At 36.5% G+C, this 26,922-nt stretch overlaps 1 protein-coding gene across 1 annotated transcript in view; it reads left to right on the top strand.

Moving 5' to 3' along the window:
* EEIG2 (EEIG family member 2) overlaps window positions 1-26,922 on the top strand; it is a 92,688-nt gene that overhangs the window by 18,871 nt on the left and 46,895 nt on the right. The window contains exon 2 of the mRNA XM_077120062.1: window positions 20,416-20,536. Within this exon, the coding sequence (XP_076976177.1) occupies window positions 20,416-20,536 (121 nt within the window). The remainder of the gene's footprint in view (window positions 1-20,415; window positions 20,537-26,922) is intronic.

The following is a 26,922-nucleotide window of genomic DNA, read 5'->3' as shown; positions in this document are numbered from 1 at the left end:
TATTTTCAAACAAACAATTACTGAGAGAATTTGTGACTAAGAGAACAACTATGCAAGAAATACTGAAGGGAGCACAACAGGCAGATAGGAAAAGGCAAGAGAGAGAGTTCTGGAAAAGACTGTAGAAATGAAGACTACCAGTAAATGTAAAAAGAGGGGGAAAAATTAGATGTGACATACAAAACCCAAAAGACAAAATAATAGAAGAAAGTACTGCTTTTATAATGTTAATGAATTAAACTCCCCAACCAAAAGACATAGACTGACAGAATGGATTAAAAAACAGGACCCATCTATTGATTGTCTACAGGAGACTCTTTTTAGACCCAAGGACAAAAATAGATTGAAAGTGAAAGGTTGGGAAAAGATATTTCATGCAAGCAACAATTAGAAAAGAGTAGGAGTAGCTATACTAATATATGACAAACTAGACTTCAAATGTAAAGCAGTCAAAAGAGAAAAAGAAGGACACTGTGTATTAATAAAAGGAACAATTAAACAAGAAGCCATAACAATCAAATATTTATGCACTGAACCAGAGTGCTCCAAAGCACGTGTGGCAAACACTGACAACACTGAAGGGAGTAACAGACAACACTACCATAATAGTTGGAGACTTCAGTTCCTCGCTTTCTTCAATGGATAGAACATCTAGAAAGAGGATCAGTAAAGAAACAGGAAATATGAATAATATGATAAATGAACTAGACTTGACAGACGATTACAAAACATTTCACCCCAGAATAACAGGATAAACATTTTTTTTCAAGTGCACATGGATCATTCTCAAAGATTGACCACATGCTGGGTCACAAAGCAATTCTCAGTAAATTTAGAAAGATTGGAATCATACAAAACACTTTCTCAGATCATAATGGAATGAAGTTAGAAATCAATAACAGGCAGAGGGCCAGAAAATTCACAAATATATGGAGGCTAAATCACACACTCTTCAACAACCAGTGGGTCAAGGAAGAAATTACAAGAGAAATCAGTCAGTATCTTGACACAAATGAAAATGAAAATACAACATATCAAAATTTGTGGGATGCAGAAAAGGTAGTGTTAAGAGGGAAATTTATTGTCTTAAACACCTATATTAAAAAAGAAGAAAGAGCAAAAAGCAAGGAATTAACTTCACTTGGAAGAGCTAGAGACAAAACAGCAAACTAACCCCAAAGCAAACAAAAGGGAAGAAGTAAAAAAAGATTAGAGCAGAAATAAATGAAATTGAGAACATGAAAACAATCAAGAAAATTTAAAAATCCAAAAACTGGTTCTTTGAGAAAATCAATAAAATCAATGGACCCTTAGCTAGGTAGACAAAAAAGAGAGGAGGGTACAAATAAATAAGTCAGCAATGGAAGAACAAACATAACCACTGATCCTGCAAAAATAAAGGAGGTAATGAAACGATACTATAAGCAATTATATGCTAATAAATTAGACAATATAGATGAAATGGACAACTTCCAGAAAGGCATGAACAACCAACATTGACTCATGAAGATACAGACTCAACAAACCAGTCACAAGTAGAGAGATTGAATCAGTCATCAAAAAGCTCCCAAAAAGAAAAGTCCAGGACCAGAAGGCTTCACATGTGAATTCTACCAAGCATTCAAGAAAGAATTAGTACCAATCCTGTTCAAACTCTTCAAAAATAATGAAGAGGAGGGAAAGCTACCTAACTCATTCTGTGAAACCAACATCACCCTCATAATAAAGCCAGACAAAGATACTACAAGAAAAGAAAATTATAGACCAATCTTTCTAATGAATATAGATGCAAAAATCCTCAACAAAATACTTGCAAATAGAATCCAGCAGTACATTAAAAAGAATTATACATCATGACCAAGTAGAATTTATTCCAGGTGTGCAAGGATGGTCCAATATAAGAAAATCAATTAATGTCATACACCGTATCAACAAATCAAAGCAGAAAAACCACTTATCATCTCAGTTGCTCCAGAAAAGTCATTTAACAAAATTCAACATCCTTCCTTGATGAAAACACTTCAAAGGATAGGGATAGAAGGGACTACCTCAGCATGATAAAGGGAATATATGAAAAACCCACATCTAACCTTATCCTCAATGGGGAAAGACTAAAAGTGTTCCCTCTAAGATCAGGAACAACAAGGATGTCTACTGTCACCATTGTTATTCAACATCGTGCTGGAAGTTCTAGTCAGAGCAATTGACAAGAAAAAGAAAGAAAAGTCTTCCAGATTGGGAAGGAAGTCTGTTTGCAGATGATATGGTACTATATGTTGAAAATTCCGAAAAATTTGCAGCAAAGCTTCTAGAGCAAATAAATGAGTACAAGAAAGTGGTAGGGTACAAGATCAACACCCAAAAATCAGTAATGTTTCTACACACTAGTAATGAGCAGTCTGAGGAGGAAATTGAGAAGAAAAATTCCATGTACAACAGCAACCAAAAGAATCAAATGTTTATAAATAATTTTAACTATGGATACAAAAGACCAATACACAGAAAACTACAAGAAATTGCTAAAAGAAATCATGGAAAACCTAAATAAATGGAGGAATGTGCTGTATTTATGGATTGGAACACTAAATATATCAATTCTACCCAAATTGATTTTTAGATTCAGTGTAATACCAATTAAAATCCCAAAAACTTATTTTGCAGAAACAAAGAAACCAATAACCAAATTTTTTTGGAAGGGCAGGATGCCCCGAATAGCTAAAAATATTTTGAGAGAGGAAAATGAAGTGGGAGGTCTCACACTGCCTGACTTTAAAGCATATTACTTTACTTTTGAATCTACAGTGGTCAAAACAGCATGGTACTGGCATAAAGATTGATATACTGACCAATGGAATCAAATAGAGTGATCAGAAATAGACACTGCATCTTTGATAGTGCAGTCAAGCCAACCCTACCTGGGACAGAGCAGCCTCTGTCCCGGGTGCTTGGAGAACTGGATATCAATATGCAAACGAAAGAAAGAAAATCTGGAATATTATGCAGCTGTAGGACAGAATAAAGTAATGAAGCATGTAACAGCATGGATGAACCTAAAGGACATTATGCTGGTGAAATTAGCCAGAAACAAAAGGATAAATACTGTATAATCTCACTAATATGAACTAACGTTAATGAGTGAACTTTGAATGTTTAAGTTAAGAACACAGGTTATCAGGAGATAGAAATTGGGTAGAGAATGGGTAATTGGTGTTGAAGAAAGACAGATTGTGCAACAGGACTGATTGTAAAAATTCAGAAATGTATAGCACAACACTACTTGATTGTAGCACAATAATATAAGTCTACTGAATAGAGCTGAATGTGACTATGATTGAGGGAGAAGGGCTGGGAGCACGTATGAAGCCAAAAGAAAGCATAGAAGATAAAGACTCAGATGGTACAATTTAGGAATGTCTAGAGTGGACAGTGATGGTGATTAAATGTACAAGTAAAACAAAAGTTTCTGCATGAGGGAGAATAAATGAATGTCCACATTGCAAAGTGTTGAAAATAGATGGTATGTGGGAAAAAAGTAAATCAATGCAATCTTGAGACTATAGTCAACAGTAGCATTGTAAACTAGTCAGCAGTAACATTGTAATATGCTTCCACTGAATATAACAAAAGCATTGTGCCAAAACTAAATCTCAGTGGCAGAGGGCATGGGGGAGGGGTATGGATTCTTTGTAAAAGAAAAGGAAGTATCTTCAGATAGATTATGGTGGCAGAGGTATGTCTATACACTTAGGTTAGATTGTATGATGTGTGAGTAAAACTGTTTAAAAATGAGCAGAGAGAAACAAGTGCTAGAGAAAATGCAGAGAAAGGGATGTACCTTTTCACTGTCAGTAGCCCTTTGGAGAGCAGGGTGGTGGTTCCACAAGAGGTTAGGGGTGGGGTTGACATATGATCCTGAAACCCCATTGCTCAGTATACCTGGAAGAACTGAGTGTGGGGACACGAATGGACATTTGCACACTTTTTAATGGCGGCAGTGTTCACGATCCACAATGGATGGACTTGGCCTAAGGGTACAATGAATGAAGAATGGAAGAGGTAACTATGGTGTACAAATACAATGGACTGCTTGAGTAGCTGCAAGAAAAAATGAAGTTCTGAGGCATGCGACCTGGTATATGAACTTTAAGGGCTGTATGTTGAATGAAATGTCGGGAACAAAAAGACAAATATTACCATGCCTCAATCATATGGACTAACTATAATATTAAAAACTTGGTGAACTTAAGTCAAGAACATACATTATCAGGCTGCATCGTATTATAAAGGGCCCTAGATTGTAGCTCTTTCAGCAGTCACATATATTCAGGAGTTGTAACTGTTATTTCTAAATTCTGAGATACTGAGCTGTTTGTTTATAATCTGGTGGTTCCCAGAAACTTTGGAAATTTATGTGACACCTGAGACTCAGAGTTAGAGCTCTGAAGCTGTGAAAGTCAGCACTACCCCATACGGGAACTGTTTTAAAAGTTCAAAAAGTGATCAGACTTCAAGTAGTGATGTGAATGAAGCTGATCTAGATAAGACTAAGGTAAATCATAATACAGGGTAAAGGATGATATCATCCATATTTTAAAACTTCAACTTCTGTGTGAGACCAAAGGGAGAGATGTTTATTTGGTGCAAAATTTTTGTTTTGGGTGGTCGTTTCCTAATTTCACTTGTATAGTCAGTTTAGTTGAATACCGTAAGTACATGAAATCTTGAATAGGACATGAGATTTTGTTGGTTTGCCCAGATTAGTGTGGTGACCCAATATATCCCAGAGTAATTTGGGCAGTGAGTAAAGAAGTATTTGCAAAGTCCCCTTAGGGGACTGGGGAGAAAGGAGAAAATACTCAACTTCTTCATTTGGAGAATTTCTGATATTCTCACAAGCAGTGGTGACAACAACATCAGTAGGCCAAGCCCTCGATCTTGGAGTTCACCCCTATGAAACTTACTCCTGCAGAGGGTAGGCTAAGCCTACTTATAATTATGCCTGAAAGTCATCCTCAGAGACTCTCTTTTGTTGCTCAGACGTGGCCTCTCTGTAAGCCAACAAAGCAAGTGAACTCACTGCCCTCTGCCTACATGGACATGACTCCCAGGGGTGTAAATCTCCCAGCAACATGGGACAGAATCCTGAGATGAACTGGGACCCAGCATCAAGGGACTGAGAAAGCGTTTTTGACCAAAAGGTAAAGGAGAGAAATGAGACAAAGTTTCAGTAGCTGAGAGATTTCAAACATAGTCAAGAGGTTATTCTGGAGGTTATTCTTATGCATTATATAAGATATCCCTTTTTGGTTTATGGTGGATCAGAGTGGCTGGAGGGAAGTACCTGAAATTGTTGAGCTGTGTTCCAGTAGCCTTAATTCTTATTTTTTTATGTTTATTTTTATTTATTTTGTATTATCAAACCAAAACAACATACAAACATGAGCATTCTTAACATACAAACATTCCATGTATGGTGTGCAATCAGTGGATCATAATATCATCATGTAGTAGTATATTCATCACCATGATTATTTTTTAGAACATTTGCATCACTCCAGAAAAAGAAATAAAAAGAAAAAACTCAGATATACCATACCCCTTACCTCTCCCTCTCATTGACCACTAGTATTTCCATCTACTCAGTAGATTTTAATCATTGTTCCCCCTAGTTTTTTCTATGCCCCTTACCACTCCCTTTCATTGTTCACTAGTATTTCAGTCTACTCAATTTATTTTGACATTTGTTCCCCCTATTATTTATTTATTTTTAATCCATATTTTTTACTCATCTGTTGATATCGTAGATAAAAGGAACATCAGACAGAAGGTTTTCCCAATCACATAGTCACATTGCAAAAGTTGTATCATTATCCAGTAGTCTTAATTCTTGAAGACGTGTTGTGAAAACTTTGTGTCTGATGATCCTTTTAGCCAGTGTATGGACAGATGAGTAAAAAAAATGTGGAGAAGCAACCTAGAAAGATGACAAATCAAAACTGTTGGTTGCTGAAGTGATGTGAAGAGTGTTATGAGGTATAAGAACTCTGAATCAAACTATTAGGTCATTTGCATGGTATTACAATAGCCAGTTGGATTGCAGGTGTTGGAGTAAAAGAGAAAGATCGCAAAACAGGTGTGACATCAGCTAGGAGATGAAGAATGTGACATAGCCAGTTATAGTGTACCTCAAGCTTGAAAGTAGAAGATTACAGTCTGGAGTGGCATTGAAGAGTTAGGAAAATGCTAGGGCTGCCTCCTGACCCGTGGAAGATGAGGGCGGAGAATAAATGTTGTCTACCCTACAGGGTTTCAGTACAAATAGTATCCTTGTGAGATAGGTTGCGGTTAGGCAGTGTGAAGAGGTGAGAATGTAAGAGTTGTTTAACCTCGGAATGAAGAGTTTCATGTGCCACGGTGAAATGAGCTGGGGAAGAGCAGCCTCAGGAGAATGAAATCGACAGGAAGAATACAGCAATGAAACCCTATTTTAAAAGAATAGGTAACTAGGACTTGCATTTAAGTCTTTTCCAGTGGATTACAAAGATGAGAGGTGTAGATAGAACTGGGTGACCTTAAGAATTCCAGATTGATATAAAATAATTTGATGTCACATCTAGGGCCCAGGTGACGCAAAGCAGCTTCTCCAAGTTCTATTTCTAGGAGTACAGAAATGAGGTCATATTGGGTCTTGTCTTCCACATCCTAGGAGGCCTTGCCCTTTTTTATCTATTTCTCTGTCATTGTCTCTCACTTCCCCTATGTACAAACTTAATCTTGTCCTTACCAGTCTTTTAGTTTTCAGTTTGGAAGGTGAAGTATTCCTCCTGTTTATTGCCACGTCATTTCTCTGTATCTTTGATCCTGCACCCTTCTAACTTTTCTCTCTTATTCCTGATTTTCAGTTCTTTTCATATGGACATCTACACTTCAGTATATGTATCTGTTCAAATTTTTCCCATCCTGCAGAATCCTTCCCACCCTAGATACCATCCAGTCGTACGATTCTTATCCAAACCTCATGAAAAAATAATCTAAATTTGCTATCTCCTAAGCATTCTTCCCCTGCTCCCTGACTCTCACTTCTACCCCACCATCTGACTGAAATTGCCCTTGCTAATGTCCTCAGCAATCTCCAAAGATCTAGTCAGTATTTTCCCATTTTTATCTTTCTGCTCTATTTGAAACTCTGCAATTTTTGATTTCTTGACACTTGACTACCTTGACTTCTGTGACCCTTATTCTCAGTTTACCTTCCCATTCCTCTGATGCCTTCTCTGAATTCTCTGAGGGTGCGTCTTCCTCTGCTCACCCTTGCAGAGGCTAATTTCCCACAGGCACAGATGGTAATTATTACCATTCTACTTTATAGATAAATTAAGATCAGAAAGTTTAAATGATCAACTGAATGTTAGACTAGTAATAAGTGGTACAGCAAATCCAAAATTCAGAACTCCTGCCTACTAGTCCAAGACTCTTTACCATATTATGTGACCACCTCATTACATAATAGAGAAATAGGGTTGTGAGTTCTCATCCAGAGTTCATGACTAAAACTGCTACACTACCCTTAACAAACTACAATAAACTTGTTTGTGGCTGAAACTAAGGAAAAGGGCATAGACTGGGATGGTAACTACAGGCTTTGTTAGGGCTTTTAACAGTGGTGAGGATATTAGAGTATCCAGTAAATCTAAGAATTGTATTGTATTTTAAAATTTACAAGCCAAGATAATATATTGTTAGTATTCTCAAATAAAGTGGAATAGTACTAAGAAGAAAATTTTCCCCTTTTTGAACTTCATGATTTAGGAATATTTTACCATGGATTTTCTGCAGTAAGATTGATAAATCTATTTCATCATTCTGCCAACAAAAATATGATTTAGGGAAGTATAGAGAGATAGGCTTATATGGTTATTAGCTTTTATTTAACACTTTCAGGAAAGTCCCTCTTTTGTTTCTGCTTTCTAAGCCATTGTTTTTGTTTGTTGTAAAAGTCTTGAGATTTAATATCTTATTCGTTGCTTATCAACAAATATTAGAATGTTGATAATCTTATTTCAAGTTTGTCTTTTATTAAAAATATTCCTTACAAACAAGTTTATTCTGTGTAAATATTATCCTGTTTAATTTCATCTTTTACATGAGCCCTTTTCAATATCTCAAACATATACTTCTTAATACTCATGACTGTAAACATATCTATAAAATCTAATTCCTACCTTCAAGGAGCTTACAGTTTACTGGAAGATACTGACATGTACGTTATTAAATGCAGTATAGGACAGAGTGACAAAGGCACAGTAAATATACAGATAAAACTGTATGGGGGTTCAAAGAAGGAATCCCCTATTAATTCTGGCTCAGAAATTAGGGAGTACTTTAGAGGAGGTGGCACGTAGGCTAAGCTTTGAAGGAGTAGGATTTAACCTAAGTGTGTCTATGTGAGGAAAGATTTTGTAAGCATAAGCACAAAGCCATACAAGTATACAATGTTGAGAACATGGTGTCTCCGTAGCAGAGCGGAGCAGAGATGTTTGGGAATTGTAGTGAAGATGTGTTGGGAGGCCCAATTTTGGCAGGCTTTGAATGCCGTGATGTGAAGGTTGGATTTTATTCTGCAGGCAATATGACCTTGAATCCTTTTTTTTCTAATTATGACATTAATACAATATCAGTGTAGGAAATTATAAAAAGAAATGCTGCCCATCAGAGATAATCACTATTATCATTTTTGGAATATATCATTCCAGTTTTTACACAGTTGAAACCAAATCACATATACATTTTTTCTACTTTTTTATGAGCCTTATAATATAAACATTGTCTGTTTGATTAAAAACTTAGTAAATGCTATTTTAGTTGTGCCAGATATAAAATTCTTTCATGGATGCCATGTAAATTAAGCAGCAATTCTTCTGTTAGATATTCCTGTTGCTTCTAATTTATTCCTTTTATTGCTGGCACTGAATTCTTTTGAACATTTGAATGTGAGGTGTAAGCAAGATATAAGACCATGTAGAATTTTCACCATGAGAATGAGCAGGGTAGTCAAGATTATAGACCTAGGTTTTAAAATAATCCACATGGACAAGATAATTAAAGCCAGAGATAGCATAGTGAACAAAAACAAATGGGCCTAAGGGTAGAAGCTTGGTAGAAGATGACCACTTAATTAAGGAAAATGAAACCAAAAATTGGAGAGGAATGCAGCATAGCAGAAGCTAACTAAAAAGATACAAATCAAAAAAAGAGAAAAGAAAAAGGAAGAACATATAAGAACAATTTTTAAAAAAAGCTAAGGAAAAGCTTTAGAAGAGAGGATATTCAACTCTTCCCTGGTGTGCAGAGATCAGTGATATGAGAGCTGCTGTTTTTGCTTGGCAATCAACAAGTCTTTGGTGAACTTTGTAAAGTTTTATTTGAGTCATGGGAGCAGAAGCCAGGTTTCAGGGGGTTAGAAAGTTAGTAAGCATTGCCTGGTAACTATTCTTTTGGGAAGTTTAATGAAGAAGAGAAAAGGAGGATTAGGTAAAAGGGGAAAAGCAAGAACAAACAACAGTTTTATTTTGTGAATTTATTCTTGTGATGGGGACTGAACATGATTATAGGAATATAGACAACAGATATTAAAAACAAACTCATACTGTCTCGAAGAGAAATATTTTTATGTCCTGAAGCCTTTTTATTGGTCTCAGAAATTGTTTCTGGGCATTGTGGTGTGAAACTGGCTTACACCCAAAACTTATTTTATCTTAATGAAATGAGATGCTACCCATAGTGTTGATCTTTGACTTTGCATGTTTGCTGTGTTTTGTTTAAGTGAGTCATCACTAGTATAGCATTGGAATATACTCATTGTGACATTTTCTTTGTAATTAAATTTTTATATATTTCTTTGTTCACATACAGTACTATATTTCAATACCAATTTCTGGCAATTCTATAGTGCTGGTATCTAAACATAAAGTTATTAAAATTTTATCTTCTGTTACTTTTTTTGAGGTTAGTTTAGGATCCTGTATGGTTTAATTTAAAACTATTAATTCCATGTGCCAACCTGTGCATAATGAGCCTCCCACTTTTATTCATTCCTTATGGTTCAGGGATGAATAAAGTGGGAGACTTCTGAAAAGTCTCAGCAATTGCCATTTCCTTATCTGAGAGACCACAAATTAGTATTATTTGGTAGTAATACTCAAAATGAATTTGAAAGCTACTTTTGCTAAGGTAACCATGTAAAATTTAGCTGCCACGTTATTCTCTGCAGATCCTATATGCTACTAAATGTGAACAGCACAAGTCAAGCATTTAAAATAACTCAGAAGGCATTTTAAATATGTGTTCTCATTTCTGTAACTTTCTACCCTACTCCTTCTGGGGTTTTCTTCCTTGTGAGGAATGCTATCAGACAGGTGATGTAAGCATGAAGATTACTTCATTTACTGTCATCAGAGTTAGCAACAGATGCCACAACAGGTCTGTCCTACTCAAGAAATATCCCAACATGTATGCTCAGCATGGTTCTTTTATATGCAGCCAACTCCTTTGCTGCTCAGAACCTTCCATGCTCCTTCCCAGACCTTCCTTCTGAGAGCTAGCTAGACCATTGCTGTGCCTTTGCTTTGATTATACTTTTCTTTGGCATGAATTTTTCTCATTATAATATTAAGATAACCAAGATAGCCAGAGTAGACCTTCACAATACAGTTTGTAAAACTCCATTTTGTTAAACTCCAACTCTGATATTGCCTCATTTCACTCTGGATCTCAAGTGTGTAAATATTCCTCAATCTACTTCTCTTTATATCTCCAAGTATGTCTTGGTGACCTAGGCATGGTCTTTTGGGCGGAGGGGTGCGGGGGCGGGGAGCGCATGTGCAGGCTCTAGGAATCGAACCTTGGTCTCCTGCATGGCAGGCAAGAATTCTACCACTGAGCTATCCTTGCACCACCCCGTGCATGTTCTTTTGAATTCACTACTTAACATCACTGAATGTCACTCCAATAAATTTTCTTTCTCTGATGTTATAGATTTCCCTTTTGATAATTACACATGAAAATACCAAAGGAGAAGAACCTTCATAACACAAACTTCATTAAAATTCTTCTCAGTATGTTTCATCTGCAAGGCAGCTACTCCAGAGTGGATACATAGAGTACCCCAAGAATTATAGAAATGAGAATAGTTTTACCCAGGGACTCAGGAAATGCATCATAGAAAAAACTTTTGAGTGAAGTCCTGAATGATAGCTCTTGGTGGTTTACAGTGCTTTAAATGGGTATTATATCATTTAATTCTCAAGCCACCCTTGAGATGGTTTTAGAACCATTTTATAGGTTCAGGCAACATGTTACCAGTTTGTAGCTATCTACAAAACATTTCATGAAGATGGAAACTTATGCACAGAAAAGTAGTGTGTTCAACACATTTAGTGTTGAAATTGGACTTGAGTCAAGTCTTCTGAGTCTAAAAGTTGTTCTCTTTCCTTTATACCGTGTGGGTGAAATAGGTTGGTTGGTAGGAAAGGAATAGTTGGCTCCAGATGGGAGAACAGTACAAAGAAAGGCATGCTTTGTTGGCGGGTGCATAGTCCAGGAATCGAACCCAGATCTCCAGCATGTGTTCTGTTTTTTTTTTTTTGAAAGACAGAGAGAAGGAAGGAAGGATAGAAGGAAGGAAGGAAGGAAGAAAGGGAAACATTTTTAAACATTTTCTTGTTTTATTGTATTCTGTTTCTCCGTTTTTTGTTACATGGGCTGGGGCCGGGAATCGAACCGAGGTCCTCCGGCATAGCAGGCAAGCACTTTGCCCGCTGAGCCACCGCGGCCCGCCCATGTGTTCTGTTTTTAAGAGTCGTGGAGAACATATTTTCATTTCTCTCTGCATAACCTAATTTTAATTTCTTGTGTATTTGTAGGCTTTTTAACTTACTGAAATTGGGAAATTTTGCATGGTTTTCCTTAAATTTTCCTAGATCATGGGTGTGCATTCTCAATTTTTTGGTATGAGATCTTTCCTAAGATTGGTCTAGAAATGATTTCTTCTCTTATTTTCTTTTCTATTGTGTTTTCTTTATCTGTCATATTCTTTCTAGAAAATGAGAAAATAGACCTTGTACAGTTGTATCTAAATAAAATTGGATGTAAAATGTTATTTTTCTCAAAGAAAAACTCATTTTGATACATGGAAACATGAGATTTTTATGCTAGGTAGCATCTAGTTCAATGTTTCTGTTTCTAGTTGAGGAAATTGAGGCACCCGTAGGTTAGGTGACTAGTCCAAAGTCACTTGTATAGTTTTATAATAAAAGACTTCTTGATTCTCTATCCTTTGCTCTTTCCGTGATACCATCCTGCTTTTCTTTCACTAACTGTTAAACTGGGAAATTCTGAATGCAAAACTATACGTTAATTGACTGATGATGCTAGTTACCTGGATGCCAGTCTTTCTTTTTAATATTATTCTAATTGTATTAAATGTTTACAAATTTGGTCAAAAGTTTATAGAAATGATGTTATAGATATAAGAGAACTTAAAGATACATGTCTTTTTATATGAACATAAATTCAGATTTTGGGTTTAAGGTTTTTTTTTTTTTTACTCATAAAAGCCAAATTATTTCCAGATGGGTCCCTGTACCAGATAAGTCCTGAAATGCAGAGGGTGTCCACCCTTCCCAGAACATCAACTAGTTCCATCCCCATATCCCATATAATTGACAGCCCATTCCTATGTGAAAAAGTTAGAATGGGCATACCCCATATATCCCTCAAGAGTGGGAGAAAGATCAAAGGTGATGGTGAAATTACACAGAGAAGGTAGGGTTTAACAAATGGCTGTGATTGCTGAATCATTATTTTGATATTTCTTTTAGTCTCCAGTACTTTAGAGCAGCTAGCAGTAAAAACCTAAAATTGGACTCTGGTAGAAGATGGCGGCTTAGTAAGACGCGCGGGTCTTAGTTCCTCCTCCAGAAAAGCAACTAAAGAAACAGAAACAATACAAAACAGCTCCCGGAGTCACGACAGAGACCAAAAAGACAGCGTACCCCATTCTGGAACAGCTGAACGGGCAGGGAGAATCTGCTGCGGTGAGATACTCGAGGGGCGCGCGTTTCCCGGCCAGGGCGGCTGGCGACTGGGGTCCCCTCCACGCACGTGGCTCCCCGGTCTGACTGGGAACGTTGGATAGCGGGGCCCTCCCGTCACGCTTGGCGTTTCGGGCCAGCTGGGCAATTAGGACTGGCACTCTCCCAAGCCGCGGCGGCCAGCGACGCCCCTCCACGCGCGGTTTCCCTGCCGACTGCCGTGCAGACAGATGAGCGCCACCTACTGGGCAGGAAAAGAAAAACAGAGCCCAGAGATTTCACAGAAAAAGCTTTCAACCAGCTGGGTCCCACACCCAGGGAAATCTGATCAAATGCCCAGACACCAGCAGAAAATAATGGATGACGCTCGGAAAATTGAAGATATGGCCCAGTCAAAGGAACAAACCAATAGTTCAAATGAGATACAGGAGCTGAGACAACTAATGCTGAATATACGAACAGAAATGGAAAAACTCTTCAAAAACCAAATCAATAAATTGAGGGAGGACATGAAGAAGACATGGGCTGAACAAAAAGAAGAAATAGAAAATCTGAAAAAACAAATCACAGAACTTATGGGAGTGAAGGACAAAGAAGAAAAAATGGAAAAAACAATGGATACCTACAATGGTAGATCTAAAGAGACAGAAGCTACAATTAGTGAACTGGAGGATGGAACATCTGAATTCCAAAAAGAAACAGAAACTATAGGGAAAAGAATGGAAAAACTTGAGCAGGGGATCAGGGAACTGAATGACAATATGAAGCGCACAAATATACGTGTTGTGGGTGTCCCAGAAGGAGAAGAGAAGGGAAAAGGAGGAGAAAAACTAATGGAAGAAATTATCACTGAAAATTTCCCAACTCTTATGAAAGACCTAAATTTGCAGATCCAAGAAGTGCAGCGCACCCCAAGGAGAATAGACCCAAATAGGCGTTCTCCAAGACACTTACTAGTTAGAATGTCAGAGGTCAAAGAGAAAGAGAGGATCTTGAAAGCAGCAAGAGAAAAACAATCTGTCACATACAAGGGAAACCCAATAAGACTATGTGTAGATTTCTCAGCAGAAACCATGGAAGCTAGAAGACAGTGGGATGATATATTTAAATTACTAAAAGAGAAAAACTGCCAACCAAGACTCCTATATCCAGCAAAATTGTCCTTCAAAAATGAAGGAGAAATTAAAACATTTATAGACAAAAAGTCACTGAGAAAATTTGTGACCAAGAGCCCAGCTCTGCAAGAAATACTAAAGGGAGCACTAGAGTCAGATACGAAAAGACAGAAGAGAGAGGTATGGAGTAAAGTGTAGAAAGAAGGAAAATCAGATATGATATATATAATACAAAAACCAAAATGGTAGAGGAAAATATTATCCAAACAGTAATAATACTAAAAGTTAATGGACTGAATTTCCCAATCAAAAGACATAGAATGGCAGAATGGATTACGACCCAGCAATACCACTGCTAGGTATCTACTCAAGGGACTTAAGGGCAAAGACACAGACGGACATTTGCACACCAGTGTTTATAGCAGCGTTATCTACAATTGCAAAGAGATGGAAACAGCCAAAATGTTCATCAACAGACGAGTGGCTAAACAAACTGTGGCGTATACCTACGATGGAATATTATGCAGCTTTAAGACAGACTAAACTTATGAAGCATGTAATAACATGGATGGACCTAGAGAACATTATGCTGAGTGAGTCTAGCCCAAAACTAAAGGACAAATACTGTAAGGTCCCACTGATGTGAACCGACATTCGAGAATCAGCTTGGAATATATCATTGGTAACAGAGACCAGCAGGAGTTAAGAAACAGGGTAAGATAATGGGTAATTGGAGCTGAAGGGATACAGACTGTGCAACAGGGCTAGATACAAAAACTCAAAAATGGACAGCACAATAATACCTAAGTGTAATGTAACTAGGTTGGAACACTGGATGAAGCTGCACCTGAAATATGGTTTTTTGTTTGTTTGTGTGTGTGTTTGTATCTTTTGTTTTTGTTTTTTTTCTTTTTCCTTTATATATATATATATATATATATATTATTAGTATTATTATTTTAATTCTCTTCTCTATATTAACATTCTATATCTTTTTCTGCTGTTTTGCTAGTTCTTTTCCTAAATCGATGCAAATGTACTAAGAAATGATGATCATACATCTATGTGATGATACTAAGAATTACTGAGTGCATTTGTAGAATGGAATGATTTCTAAATGTTGTGTTAATTTCTTTTCTTTTTTTTGATTAATAAAAAAATTAAAAAAAAAAAACCTAAAATTGTGAAATTGTAACCCATACCAAACTCTGAAATCTGTTCTACACCTAATTGTTGCTATGTAATTTGAAATTTATTGCTTTTTGTATATATGTTATTTTTCACACACACACAAAGAGGAGGAGTATAACAGAGAAGATAGATTTAACAAATGAGTATGGCTGCAGAATCATTATATTGATATTTCTTTTGTCTCCAGTGTCTTGAAGCAGCTAGAAGGAAAAACAAAATATCATGGAACTGTAACCCATGCCAAACAGAACCCATGCTGTTCTATAAATACTTGTTAAATGTACTTGGAAATTTATTGCTTTTTTATATGTATGTTATATTTCACAATAAAAAAGTGGATAAAAACCTTTTAAAAAAACAAATTATTAACTTGCCAATTATCATATACAAAAGTAAGCACACTCTTTTATAAATGAAATTTATTATTAGGATTTGTGCCAGACACTGAATACAAGTATTCTTTCTCATACAAGGCTACAAAGATTTTTGTATTATAAATAGATTATAAACGTGCAAGTATTCAGCAAACATTTATTTGAGAACCTACTCTGTACCAAGCAGTACTGTGTTGCTGTGATTTTTATGTGAAATTTCTTATTGGAACAGTTCCAGGCAGTTAACAGTGGTTAAATTGAAAAACGTTACTGCATTAGAACTTGTTCTTTCCTCTTCCCTTCCTCATGATGGAAGAGGAACCCCTTCTGTCCAGGGTCAGTGTTCTGCAATTATTGGGTAGAGCCCGTCCCCTCTGACATTCTCAGGAATGAATCCCTACTGGTGCTGTCATTCAGACCCTCTCAAATCTTCAGCATTTTCTCTTACTGGCATTTTCCCATTAGCGTTTAATTATGCTCAAGTCTCTTGTGTTTCAGCCCCATATACCATCTGGCTCCTGCCCTCATTTTCCCCACTTTACTACAAAAATACTTGAAATGAGTTGTCAGTGTTCTCTGTCTCCACTTTCCAACATAATCTGGTTTTCACTCCCAGCATTCTACTATTACACTTAAATTTGTCAGTGGCTTCTTTCTTGCTAAATCCAGTGAATTCTTTTTAGTCTTTATTTTATCTGACCTTTCTGCCACGTTTGATACTGTTGAGCAATTTCTTCTTGAAAAACTTTTCCTGGTTTTGTTGATTACATATTCTACTTTTGCTTCTCTGTTAACACTCTTTTGCCTTCTCCCTTCTTCTCCTGTACCCTAAGTATCTGTGTTCCCTGGAGTTCTAGGCTCAGCCCTTCCCTCCCTACTTTAATCACTCTCCCTGAATATCTTCATCCATTCTCAAGACTTCAGTTACCATTTACATGCTGAGAACTGTCACATTTGTGTTTTCAGCTCTAAACTCTCTGTTGAGTTCTATGTCTATATCGCTATCTGCCCCCTGGGCATTTCCAAATGAAGGACTCAAAGACTTTTCAATGTAAAATGTCCCACACTGGCTTGTCATTTTCCCTTACTCTCAACCCCACCAGCAAAATGAATGAATGAGTAAATAAATACATAAGAAAAACAAAGTCCTCTTGTGTTTCCCCCTTCTTTTTCAATAAATGATATTACTAGCTACCCAACTGCCAAAACTAAAAAATTACAGATTCATTTATCCTTAGTATTGTGATTAAAAGTCACAGTTCCATAGATCTGATTTATACTTGGGGTCTTAAAATATTTGGTTTTGTCCTGGTTCTCAAAAGTTCTTTTTTTCTCAGTGATCTACATCTTTTATAACATAGAAAATTTCATGAATGTTAAAGAAAGTGTTCTAAACTTATACATTTGACAGTTATTTCTCTCTGGAGGGCAAATTTAAGTGGACTTGGAGCTGTATATATCCTTGATAATGACAGCTTCTAACATATATTATTGAGATAAACTTTAACTTGGGCACTATTCTAAATACTATGTATGGTTTCCCCAAATTCCCATGAGGTGTAGGTGCTGCCACCATGCTTGTTGTATGGAAGAGGAAACTGAAACACAAATGGTTAGGGAACTCGTCCAGTGTGGCTGCTGGCAAGTAGCAAAGGCAGAATTTGAATTCAAGCTGACAGGTTCATACAAATTCTTAACCTTCATGCAATGTTGCCTGGCAAAAAGCTTGCATTCCTCATAGCAGTTTCTTATCACTGTTTCTAAAAATTTAAAAATACTTTGAATTACCAAGATATGCATGATTTTAAATAAGTGCCTAGACTATACACTTTCAATTATTCCAAGAATATTAAGTAATACAGTTTACTGGTACAGTAACTAAGTTGTCATAAAAAATGGGTCCATAATTTTCATTTTATGTTTTGTTGCTTTTATTTTTTTTAAAGACTTTCTAGATTTTCTGAAACTCATTTGAAACATAAACAATACCCATAGCAACAGTTATCTTCTTTTATAGTCTCTGCTTATGTTATTTCACATTCAGCAGCTCTCTCATTTTATCTTAGAAATATTTGGCTTTCCACAGTATCAGTGCAAATTGTTTTTTGTTGCTTTGCTTTTTGAGAGTGGTTAAGCAACTGTTTAAAACTCATAGGAAATTCCTGACTCACATAACGGAAAGCATTTAGTGATGTGACTTTTGTCTCAGTTGCCAAGTAGACTGAGTTTGTTTCCATAGTGATACATCAATATAACAAACTGTCACAATCTAACTGTTTTGCTTTTGTTTGTTTATCAAGTTTTGACGGCTTTCTGGCAATTGTCCAAATGCACAGGTATGCATTAAAATTATCACAAAAAATTCTGAGTAATTACCTTAGGCAGACACACACACTTACCCCAGCCTTTTTTTAATTTAGAGAGACTGTTTAAGTCACCCAGGATTATCATTTTTATGTTAAAGACTAAAAATTATTGAAGTTAAACATGTCTATTTCTACTTCACTTCATATTAAGAAAGGACAGAGTAATTTTAAGTTTATACATTTTTCAGATTCCTTTACAATATCGGTCCTTTTGAAATATACATAATTGTGGGAGAATCTGACCAAGATAAGGCAGATAAGAAGGAATTTAGGACTCCATCCTGGGGATGAGAGCTGAATGGAATGAGGAAGAAAGCTACCTCAGCTAGTTGTTCCCAGCCCCACTCCTGGGTGACAATCCTCTAGAATAGAAAATGGAGGACACTGGGTGTTCTAGTTTGCTAGTTGCCAGCATACAATATACCAGAAATGGAATGGCTTTTAAAAAGGGAAATTTAATAAGTTGCTAGTTTATAGTTCTAAGGGTGAGAAAATGTCCCAATTAAAACAAGTCTATAGAAATGTCCAATCTAAGACATCCAGGGAAAGATACCTAGGTTCAAGAAGGCCTATAATGTTCCGGATTTCTCTCTCGGCTGGAAGGGCACATGGCAAAATCTGCTAGCTCTGTCTTCCAGCTTCTTGTTTCATGAAGCTCCTCTGGGGGCGTTTTCCTTCTTCATCTCCAAAGTTCTCTAGCTACGTGTGTTCTCTTCATGACTCTTGTCATTCTGTCATCACTCTCTTCTCTCTCGGAATCTCCACAGGTCGCTGGGCTGGTGGACTCTCTGGTTCTCTTAGACTCAGGTCTCTGTTGGCTCTGCTGTGGCTTTTTCATCATTCTCAAAAGGCTTTGTGGTTCTGCTGTATTCTTCAGCTTTCTCCAAAATGCTTCTTCTTTTAAAGGATTCCAGTAAACTAATCAAGACCCACCTGGAATGGGTGGACACATCTCCACCTGATCAAGTTTAATACCCACACTTTATTGAGTCACATCTCCATGGAGATAACCTAATCAAGTTTCCAGCCTATAGTACTGAATAGGGATTAGAAGAAACTGTTGCTCCCACAAGATCTGTTAGGATAAAACATGGCTTTTCTAGGGTACATACAACTTTTCAAACTGGCACACTGGGACACCAGTAATACCTGCATTGGTGAAAGCTAAATGAGTTAGAATTAAACTGGTGGAAAGGAGAGTAGATGGCAGACAATGGAAAGAAAACAGCATGAACAAGATATACAAATGGAACAGTGTGAAGTAAAAATGGGGAACAACAAGCATTATGAGACAGGACTAACTGTGAAGATGCTATGTTAAGGAGATGCCGTATCTTATCCCATAAGATATAGGGAAGCAATGATGGATTTTAAGGAGAGGAATTGTATTATCAAATTTGTATTTTAGAAAGGGCTCTCTGGTAGCAGTAAAGAAGTTAGACTTGAGAGGGGATCATTTAGAAAGTTATTGCCCTATTTCAGGGAAGAGATATTAAAGGTCTGAATTAGGGTAATGATCCTAGATACAACAAAGGGATAGATTTAGAAATCATTAGGAAGTAACATAAACAAGAACTGGCAACTAGAATTGATCATTTGTGACCCCTGGATTCATTTATTCATTGGGTCAACAGATAATTATTGCAGCTTACTGTAGCTGGCAGAGTTGTCCAGGGTGTAATGCTAGACCCTTATTTTCTGTTTTCATCATTTCCAGGTTTCTCCCATCTTGAGTAATTCATAGACACTTTTCGGATCCCTAGTTCGTCCCAGCGTAGTCTCTTGGCTCATTAAACTGTCTTGCTGTCACGTAAGAGCCTGCTCCAGAGTACAAGCACATGTGTGAGGCTGTTACTCAGGGAAGAGTTATTCATGTGTCGTCTTAATCCCCAGCAAGCTGTAGTTGTGTTTTCTGTATCTAGCACTGACTATAATGTATAAGTCCTACAAGGTTGGAAACTATGTCTTTCTCTGTATTTTAAACATGTTAAACGCGTAAGTGTGTACTATTTGATGAATGAATGAATGATAAAGCCTCAATTTATATTGATTGAATTGGTAAGTAAATCCATTTTTTTCCAGTTTCCTGTGAATATTTAAAACCTTCTAAAGATTTTCAGGTCATATTGTTAGGAATTTATTTTTGTCCTCTTTTACTGTTTCCAAATACTGACTTTAGTCTGTCATTTTGCCTTAAGGACTTGGGTGAAAGTATGTGTGTGCTTTTAGCATGTCACCAATAATAGTTAATTAACTGGCCCTTTTTTCCCCCTTTCAGGGAGGTGGTGCAAGCAAACTGTGTTCACTGGAGAAAGAAGTTCTCATTTATGTGCAAAATGAGTGCAAGTGCCAACACAGGCATCCTAGATCCTTGTATCTACAGAGTTTCTGTGAGAAAGGTATAAAAATAGCCTATTTCTTCTCTTGTTTCAGAAACCATAATTAGTTCCATCGTCACTGACTCACTCCATTTAACTCTGCTTTGTCTTTATCATTAGAATTGTTATATGTGATTTTACTTTGTACTTTCAGCAGCAATTTAAATTACTGTGGCAAATATGAAGAAGAATCTGAAGTTGTAAATTAAAACATTCAAGAACCTCTTCATTTCATTATCATTATACATATAAGTATTAACTTTATTTGTAGTAGTCTGAAGGCAGTATGTGTTTATATTCTACCATTTATTGAATGCCTATTCTTTGTTAGATGTTGGGCTGGGGACTTTATATAATATTATTTCCAGCGCTACTGCTGAAATCAGGTGTTATTTTCTCATTTTTAAGAAAACCAAAACTAGGCTCAGAGAGGTTAAGTTTCTTGCTCAAATTCACAAAGCTAGTAAATGGTGAATCGAGACTCAAACCCAGGTCTTTCTGATTCCAAGTCCATTTTCTTTCTTAGCTATTTCTTTTTAACATACTAGCTTGATGTTTCTTATTCTGTATTTTAAATGAACCGATAGCATTATGATATATGTGACTATATTTTTAATTTTCTTATATTGCCTAATCTACTCTGTTAAAATAAAACATAAATACATACATATATACATAAAATTATTTTTACATATTTTAAGCCTTTATTAAAATTGATCTCGAAAACACTCATTTTTGGAGCAGCAATAATTGAGTGGAGACTTTCTTAAAGGTAGTATCATGGTGCAGTGAAACCATATATGGTGTCATATGGACCTGAGTAGAGATCCCAGATATGCCACTTACTAACTGTAAGAACTTGGAAAATTTTCCTAACTTTTCAGACTTTGTTTCCTCTTCTAAATAAATAAGGATATAAAAATGTCTTCCTTATGGAGTTATAAGGATTAGCTATATATATCTATCCTACCTTCTTCCCTTTCCCCTTAACTTCTGTTCTTTCCTTGAAACCTTTTCTAACTGGAGTTCTAATTGTGATTTTTTTAAGATGATTCTTTCAGTCTTTGAATTTTAAGTAAAAGAAAACGTGTAACTCAGTTTGGAAAAAAGCATAACTACAAATTAAAGGAACTCAGAGTCCATCTTTAAAAAAACAGAACTAATAGTCCTATTTAAGTGGGACTTGTTCATCTGAAATAAACCAGGTCCTGTGATTATGAGGACTTTGTATACTAGTTAAATATAGGATAAACTGCTGAAACAAGAGACCCAAACTACAGTGACTTAAACAGGTTAGGAGTTTATGTGTCTCTTAGGTAAGAGCCAAGGAATCCAGGACTAGCAGAGCAGCGCCACTATCTTCACAATATGGTGTTCATCTGTAGATCAAGAATGCTACTGTAGTCTTGTCATCTCACAACTAGCAAGAAGAGAGAAAAGGGCAGGGAGTGCAAATGCATTTCTGTTTAGAGCAAAACTCTAAAGTGGTGTGTATTACTTTTGCTCACATCCCAATGGCCAGAACCTAGCCATAGGGCCACACTAAATCTGGAAGGAAACCTGTGAATGCAGTCTCTAGCTAGGTGGTGGTTTTGGTTAGTCAAAGCTATCAGAATACAATGTACCAGAAATGGAATGGCCTTTAAAAAGGGAATTTGTTAAGTTACAAGTTTACAGTTCTAAGGTCATAAAAATATCCAAACTAAGGCATTTAGGGAAAGATACCTTGACTGAAGAAATGCTAATGGATCCAGAATACCTCTGTCAGCTGGGAAGGCATGTAGCTAGTGCCTGCTGATCCTTTGGCTTCTGGTTTCAAACAGCTTCCCTATGGGTGTTTTCTTTCTCCATCTCCAAACATCTGGGTCTCCTGCTAGCTCTGCCACCACTGTCACTCTGAACTCTCTCCGAAATGTTTCCCCTTTTCGGTAAACTACGCAAGGCCCACCTCTAATGGGCAGGGTCACCTCTCCATTTAAGTGAAAGGCCACACCCACAACTGGGGTGTGCTGCATCTCCATGTTTCCTGCCCTAAACAATAAGTCTGGCTACACAAGATTGGCTCAGTATTCAAACATGGCTTTTCTGGATTTCATGAGAGTTTTAAACTGGCACAGTGGCCAACAGATTCTATCATTAAAGAAGGGAGAGTAGACATTAATGAACAACTAACAGTTTCTACCGTGTTTGGTTAGATAGAGATATTTATCGTGCTTATGCTATGTGGTCTGCTTAGCCCAAATTAGACTTAATATTTATGTTGCTTTCAAAATGTATTGGCACATCGATTCATTTAAAGATGACTAGCTTATTCTCTGAATTTAGTGTACCAGTCTACTAGTGGGCCTATTTCGACAGGTAAACTATACATAATTACAATCTTGATTAATAAAATTAGTGAAGCTTTCCCAAGTATCATACTAAAGTCAGAAGCCATGAATGAGAAATCAGTAAACTCAACTATTTAAACATTTTCTGCATGACAAAAAAGTACCATAAACAAAGTCATAAATTAGGGGAAAGTATTTGCAAAACATGTCAAAGGACTGATCTCCTTAATATAGAAAAAGCCCCTTCAAATAAATCAATATGAAAAAGATTAAAAACCCTTTAGATAAATAAGCAAAGGAGAGAATATACATTTCATAGAAAAGAAAAAACAGGTAACTTTTAAACATATTTTAAAAATACTCAGTCTCACACAAATTAAAACTATAAAAGATACCTATTTTTTACCTCTCAATTTGACAAAGATAAAATGTTCAATAATACACTATGTATTCCAGATACAGGGAAGCAATAAGTAACCAGTCAACAAATATTTGAGTGTATGTAATATGCCAGGTACTATTTTAGGTGCTGGGAATACATTGGTGAACTAGAATAAGCTCCTGCCCTCAAGAATTTTATATTCCATTTGGAGTTGGAGGAGTGGTAGAAGAGATAAACAGTAAACATGTAAACAAATAAGATTATTTCAGATAATGATCTGTTATAGAGTAATAAAGAATACTTTGGGGAAGGATAATAGTTTGGAAAATTGGGGGAGGGTTTTGGGGAAGACATCTTTGAGAGAAACAAATGTATATCTTCTCTGGAAGAAGGTAACCACTCTGAGTCTTAAATTATTTCTTTAACTTTTCATATACAAGAACTACTAAGCACACCAAGAAACATGATAACTACATGACCAGAAATCCAAAGAAGAAATAAATTAATGGAGTGAAAGACCAGATTTTGGAATGATCAGAGGCAAACCTTTACAATAACTAATTAGTGATCAAGATGGGTAATTTCAGCAGAGAACCAGAAACTGTATTTTAAAAAAGGAATAAATTGAAAGTCTAGCACAGAAAAATGCAACTAGAATTTAAAACTAAGTACATAAGAAAGACCTCAACAGAGAATTGGCAAACTGGAAAATAAACCAGAAGAAAATATTTGGACTAAAGCACATGAGGGAAAAGAAATGGGATATACAGAAAAAAAAGTATAAGAAGTGGGAAACAATGTATAATTGGAGTCCTAGAAGGAGAGGAGAGAGATTATTGCTGAGAATCTTTCAAAATTGATGAAAGTTATCCAGCCACATATTCAAGATCCATGCAAGATAAACAGTAAACCTGACATATTTAAATGATAGAAGACCAGTCTGGCTGAAGCATGAGAAACATGGAGAAGGAGAGTGCTCAGTGATGAGGTTGGAGACACTAGATCAGGCAGGGCTTTGTAGGCCATGGAAAAGAGTTTAGATTTTATTATAATTATAATTGGAATCCACTGGAGGATTTTAATAAGAGACATTATCTGTAACATCACTTCTGTTGCTATGTGGAGGATAAATTACAAAGGGACCATATAGTTCAAATAAAAATGCTTATGCCTTTGCATAGGTATAACAGGAGAGGTTCAAGATACTTATTGGAATTAGACCACACTGATGGGTTGGGTGTAGGGAATGAGGGAAGTATTAGTTTCCTAGGGCTGCTGTAACAAAATACAACAAACTGAGTGGCTTAAAACTACAAAAATTCATTCTCTCATAGTTCTGGAAGCTAGAAGTCTGAAATCAAGTGTTGACAAGGCTGTGCTCCATCCAAAGGCCCTGGGGAAGAATCCTTTCTTGTCCCTTCTACCTTCTGGTGACTTTCAGCAGTCCTTGGCGTTCCTCAGCTTCCAGCTGCATAACTCTAATCTCCATGTCCCATCTTCACATGGCCTTCCTCCCTATGTGTCTCTCTCTGTGTTCAAATTTCCCTCTTCTTTTAAGGACATCAGTTATTGGATCAGGGTCCATCCTAATCTCTTATTTGGATCGGGGTCCATCCTAATCCCATATACCCATTTTAGTGTGATTACATCTGCCACAGCCCTGTTTCCAAATACTGTCACATTCACAGTTACGGGGGTTAAGACTTGAACATATGTTTCGGAGGAGGGGGGTGGCTGTTCATCCCACATAAGGGGAAAAAAAGAATTGGGGATAACTGAGCATCTGTGTTAATGGTGGTGCTAGTTATTGAAATGGCAGAGACTTAGAGTAGAGCAATTTGGGGGCAGATAGGCAGAGATCAGTGGGCCTGTTTCGGCCATACAAAATTTGAAATGTCTGTGAGGCATCCAAGTGGAGATGTAAGTAGACATTTTAAAATACTAGCCTGGAATTTAGGGGAGAAGTTCAGACTAAAGATTTGAGAGTCCTCGACATACACTTGTTACTTAAAGCCGTGGTCCTGAGTGGGATCACTCAAGGAGAAAGTGTAGATAGAGAAAAGAGGCCTTAACAAGTCCTGGATCATTCTGACATTTAGAAGTGGTACCAGATAGTGTTGGCAGGTACAAGAACGGATCAGGAATTCAACATATCACTTCGTACATGCTATCAGCCAGGTCTTAGTCACACTGCCACAGCTCAAAAAAAAAAATGTAGAAAATGTAATATTCTTTAGTTTGGATGACCAGATGTCCAATTAAAAATAGGGGATTTTATTACCATGGAAAGGGGAAGGATGGATAATTGGGGTACAACTAGCATTCTTTCTACAGAGGTTGAATAAAGGAGTAGGATCCAACAAAGGAGAGTAAGTAGGAATAAAACCGGGCAACTGTAGCACAATGGAAGTTTAGAGAAGAAAATGATGAAAGAAAGGAGATGGAGTGGCTGAGCATGTCAGATGCTGCCAATAGGTTAACTAAGATGAGAACAGAGAGTTAGCCTTTGGCTTTAACAAAAAATGAAGATCATTTATAATTTTAAGAGCCACTGCAGAGGGAAAATGAGGACAAAAGCCCACTTGGAGGGGTTAATTAGAGTTGGATACAGAAATATAGATGTCTTTAGAGGAGCTTGACTGAAAAGTGGAGCAAAGAAAAGAACTACCTAAGGAGACAAGGATCATATGGCGAAAGTTTCGTTTTGTCTTGATTAATGAAAGCACTATTAAGGCATATAGAAATAATCTATAAAGAAGAAAAAAATTAATTCATGATGGAGTAGATCTAGTGGCATAAACAGGCTTGCATCAAAGGGGCAGGGAAGGGGAAAGGCAACAAATATTCTGGAATAATAGCATTGATCCTAGATTGCTTCTCAATTTAAATTTAAGTTCACAACTTTAAAGATGGAACTAATAGAGGATGCATTATGGCTCTGGTTTATGCAAAGAAGGTTAGAGAGAACCTCATTCAGCAAACATATTTTAAAAGTGGGTTGGAAGAAGAGATTTTGGCCCTAATAATAACGAACATGCACACAGAATATACTGTGTGCTCAGCATTGTTCTGAATATTTTACACACAGCTATGTGATATCATAAGTCAAAAGGTTTAGCAAATTAAGGTACAGTTGTATGTTTTAAGTTAAAATGTTGATGTTTATATATTAATTTTATTATTTTTCACTTTTGCCGGTCTTGATCATGTTAGATAAGAAGGTTCTAACCCATATAATGCTAATATGAGATAATCCCCAATATATGTTAAGTAGAAAAAATTAAGGCATAGAGTAGTGTGTGGTATGCTATAATTTGGGTAAAAGGGAAAGATATATGTACTACATATATGCTTTTATTTGCATAGAAAATCTTTTCGATGATTCATAAAAACTAATAACAGTGGTTGTCTCTGAGATAAGGGTTTCAACTCTTGTTGAAATATTTCTCAAATATGTTAATATGCTTAACTAGATAAGTAATATAACCTTTCTTTGGTGATGTATGCTTTTGCAATGAGCTCAGCATACTTTTTGCTGTTTCTTTTGCAGCAAATAGATTAAATATTAGTTTGTATTCCCACCATTTGTCTCTTTAAGATTAAAACTTCAAAAATTCTGGTCATTTAGGGGAATGTGGGATTCAAATAGTTGGGTTTAAATTTTTCAGAATTTTATCATCTGTGGTATCTTCCAG

The sequence above is a fragment of the Tamandua tetradactyla genome, chromosome 11, assembly GCF_023851605.1.
Source record: "Tamandua tetradactyla isolate mTamTet1 chromosome 11, mTamTet1.pri, whole genome shotgun sequence".
Lineage (NCBI taxonomy): Eukaryota > Metazoa > Chordata > Mammalia > Pilosa > Myrmecophagidae > Tamandua > Tamandua tetradactyla.
This window is presented reverse-complemented; position numbering and strand designations above follow the sequence as displayed.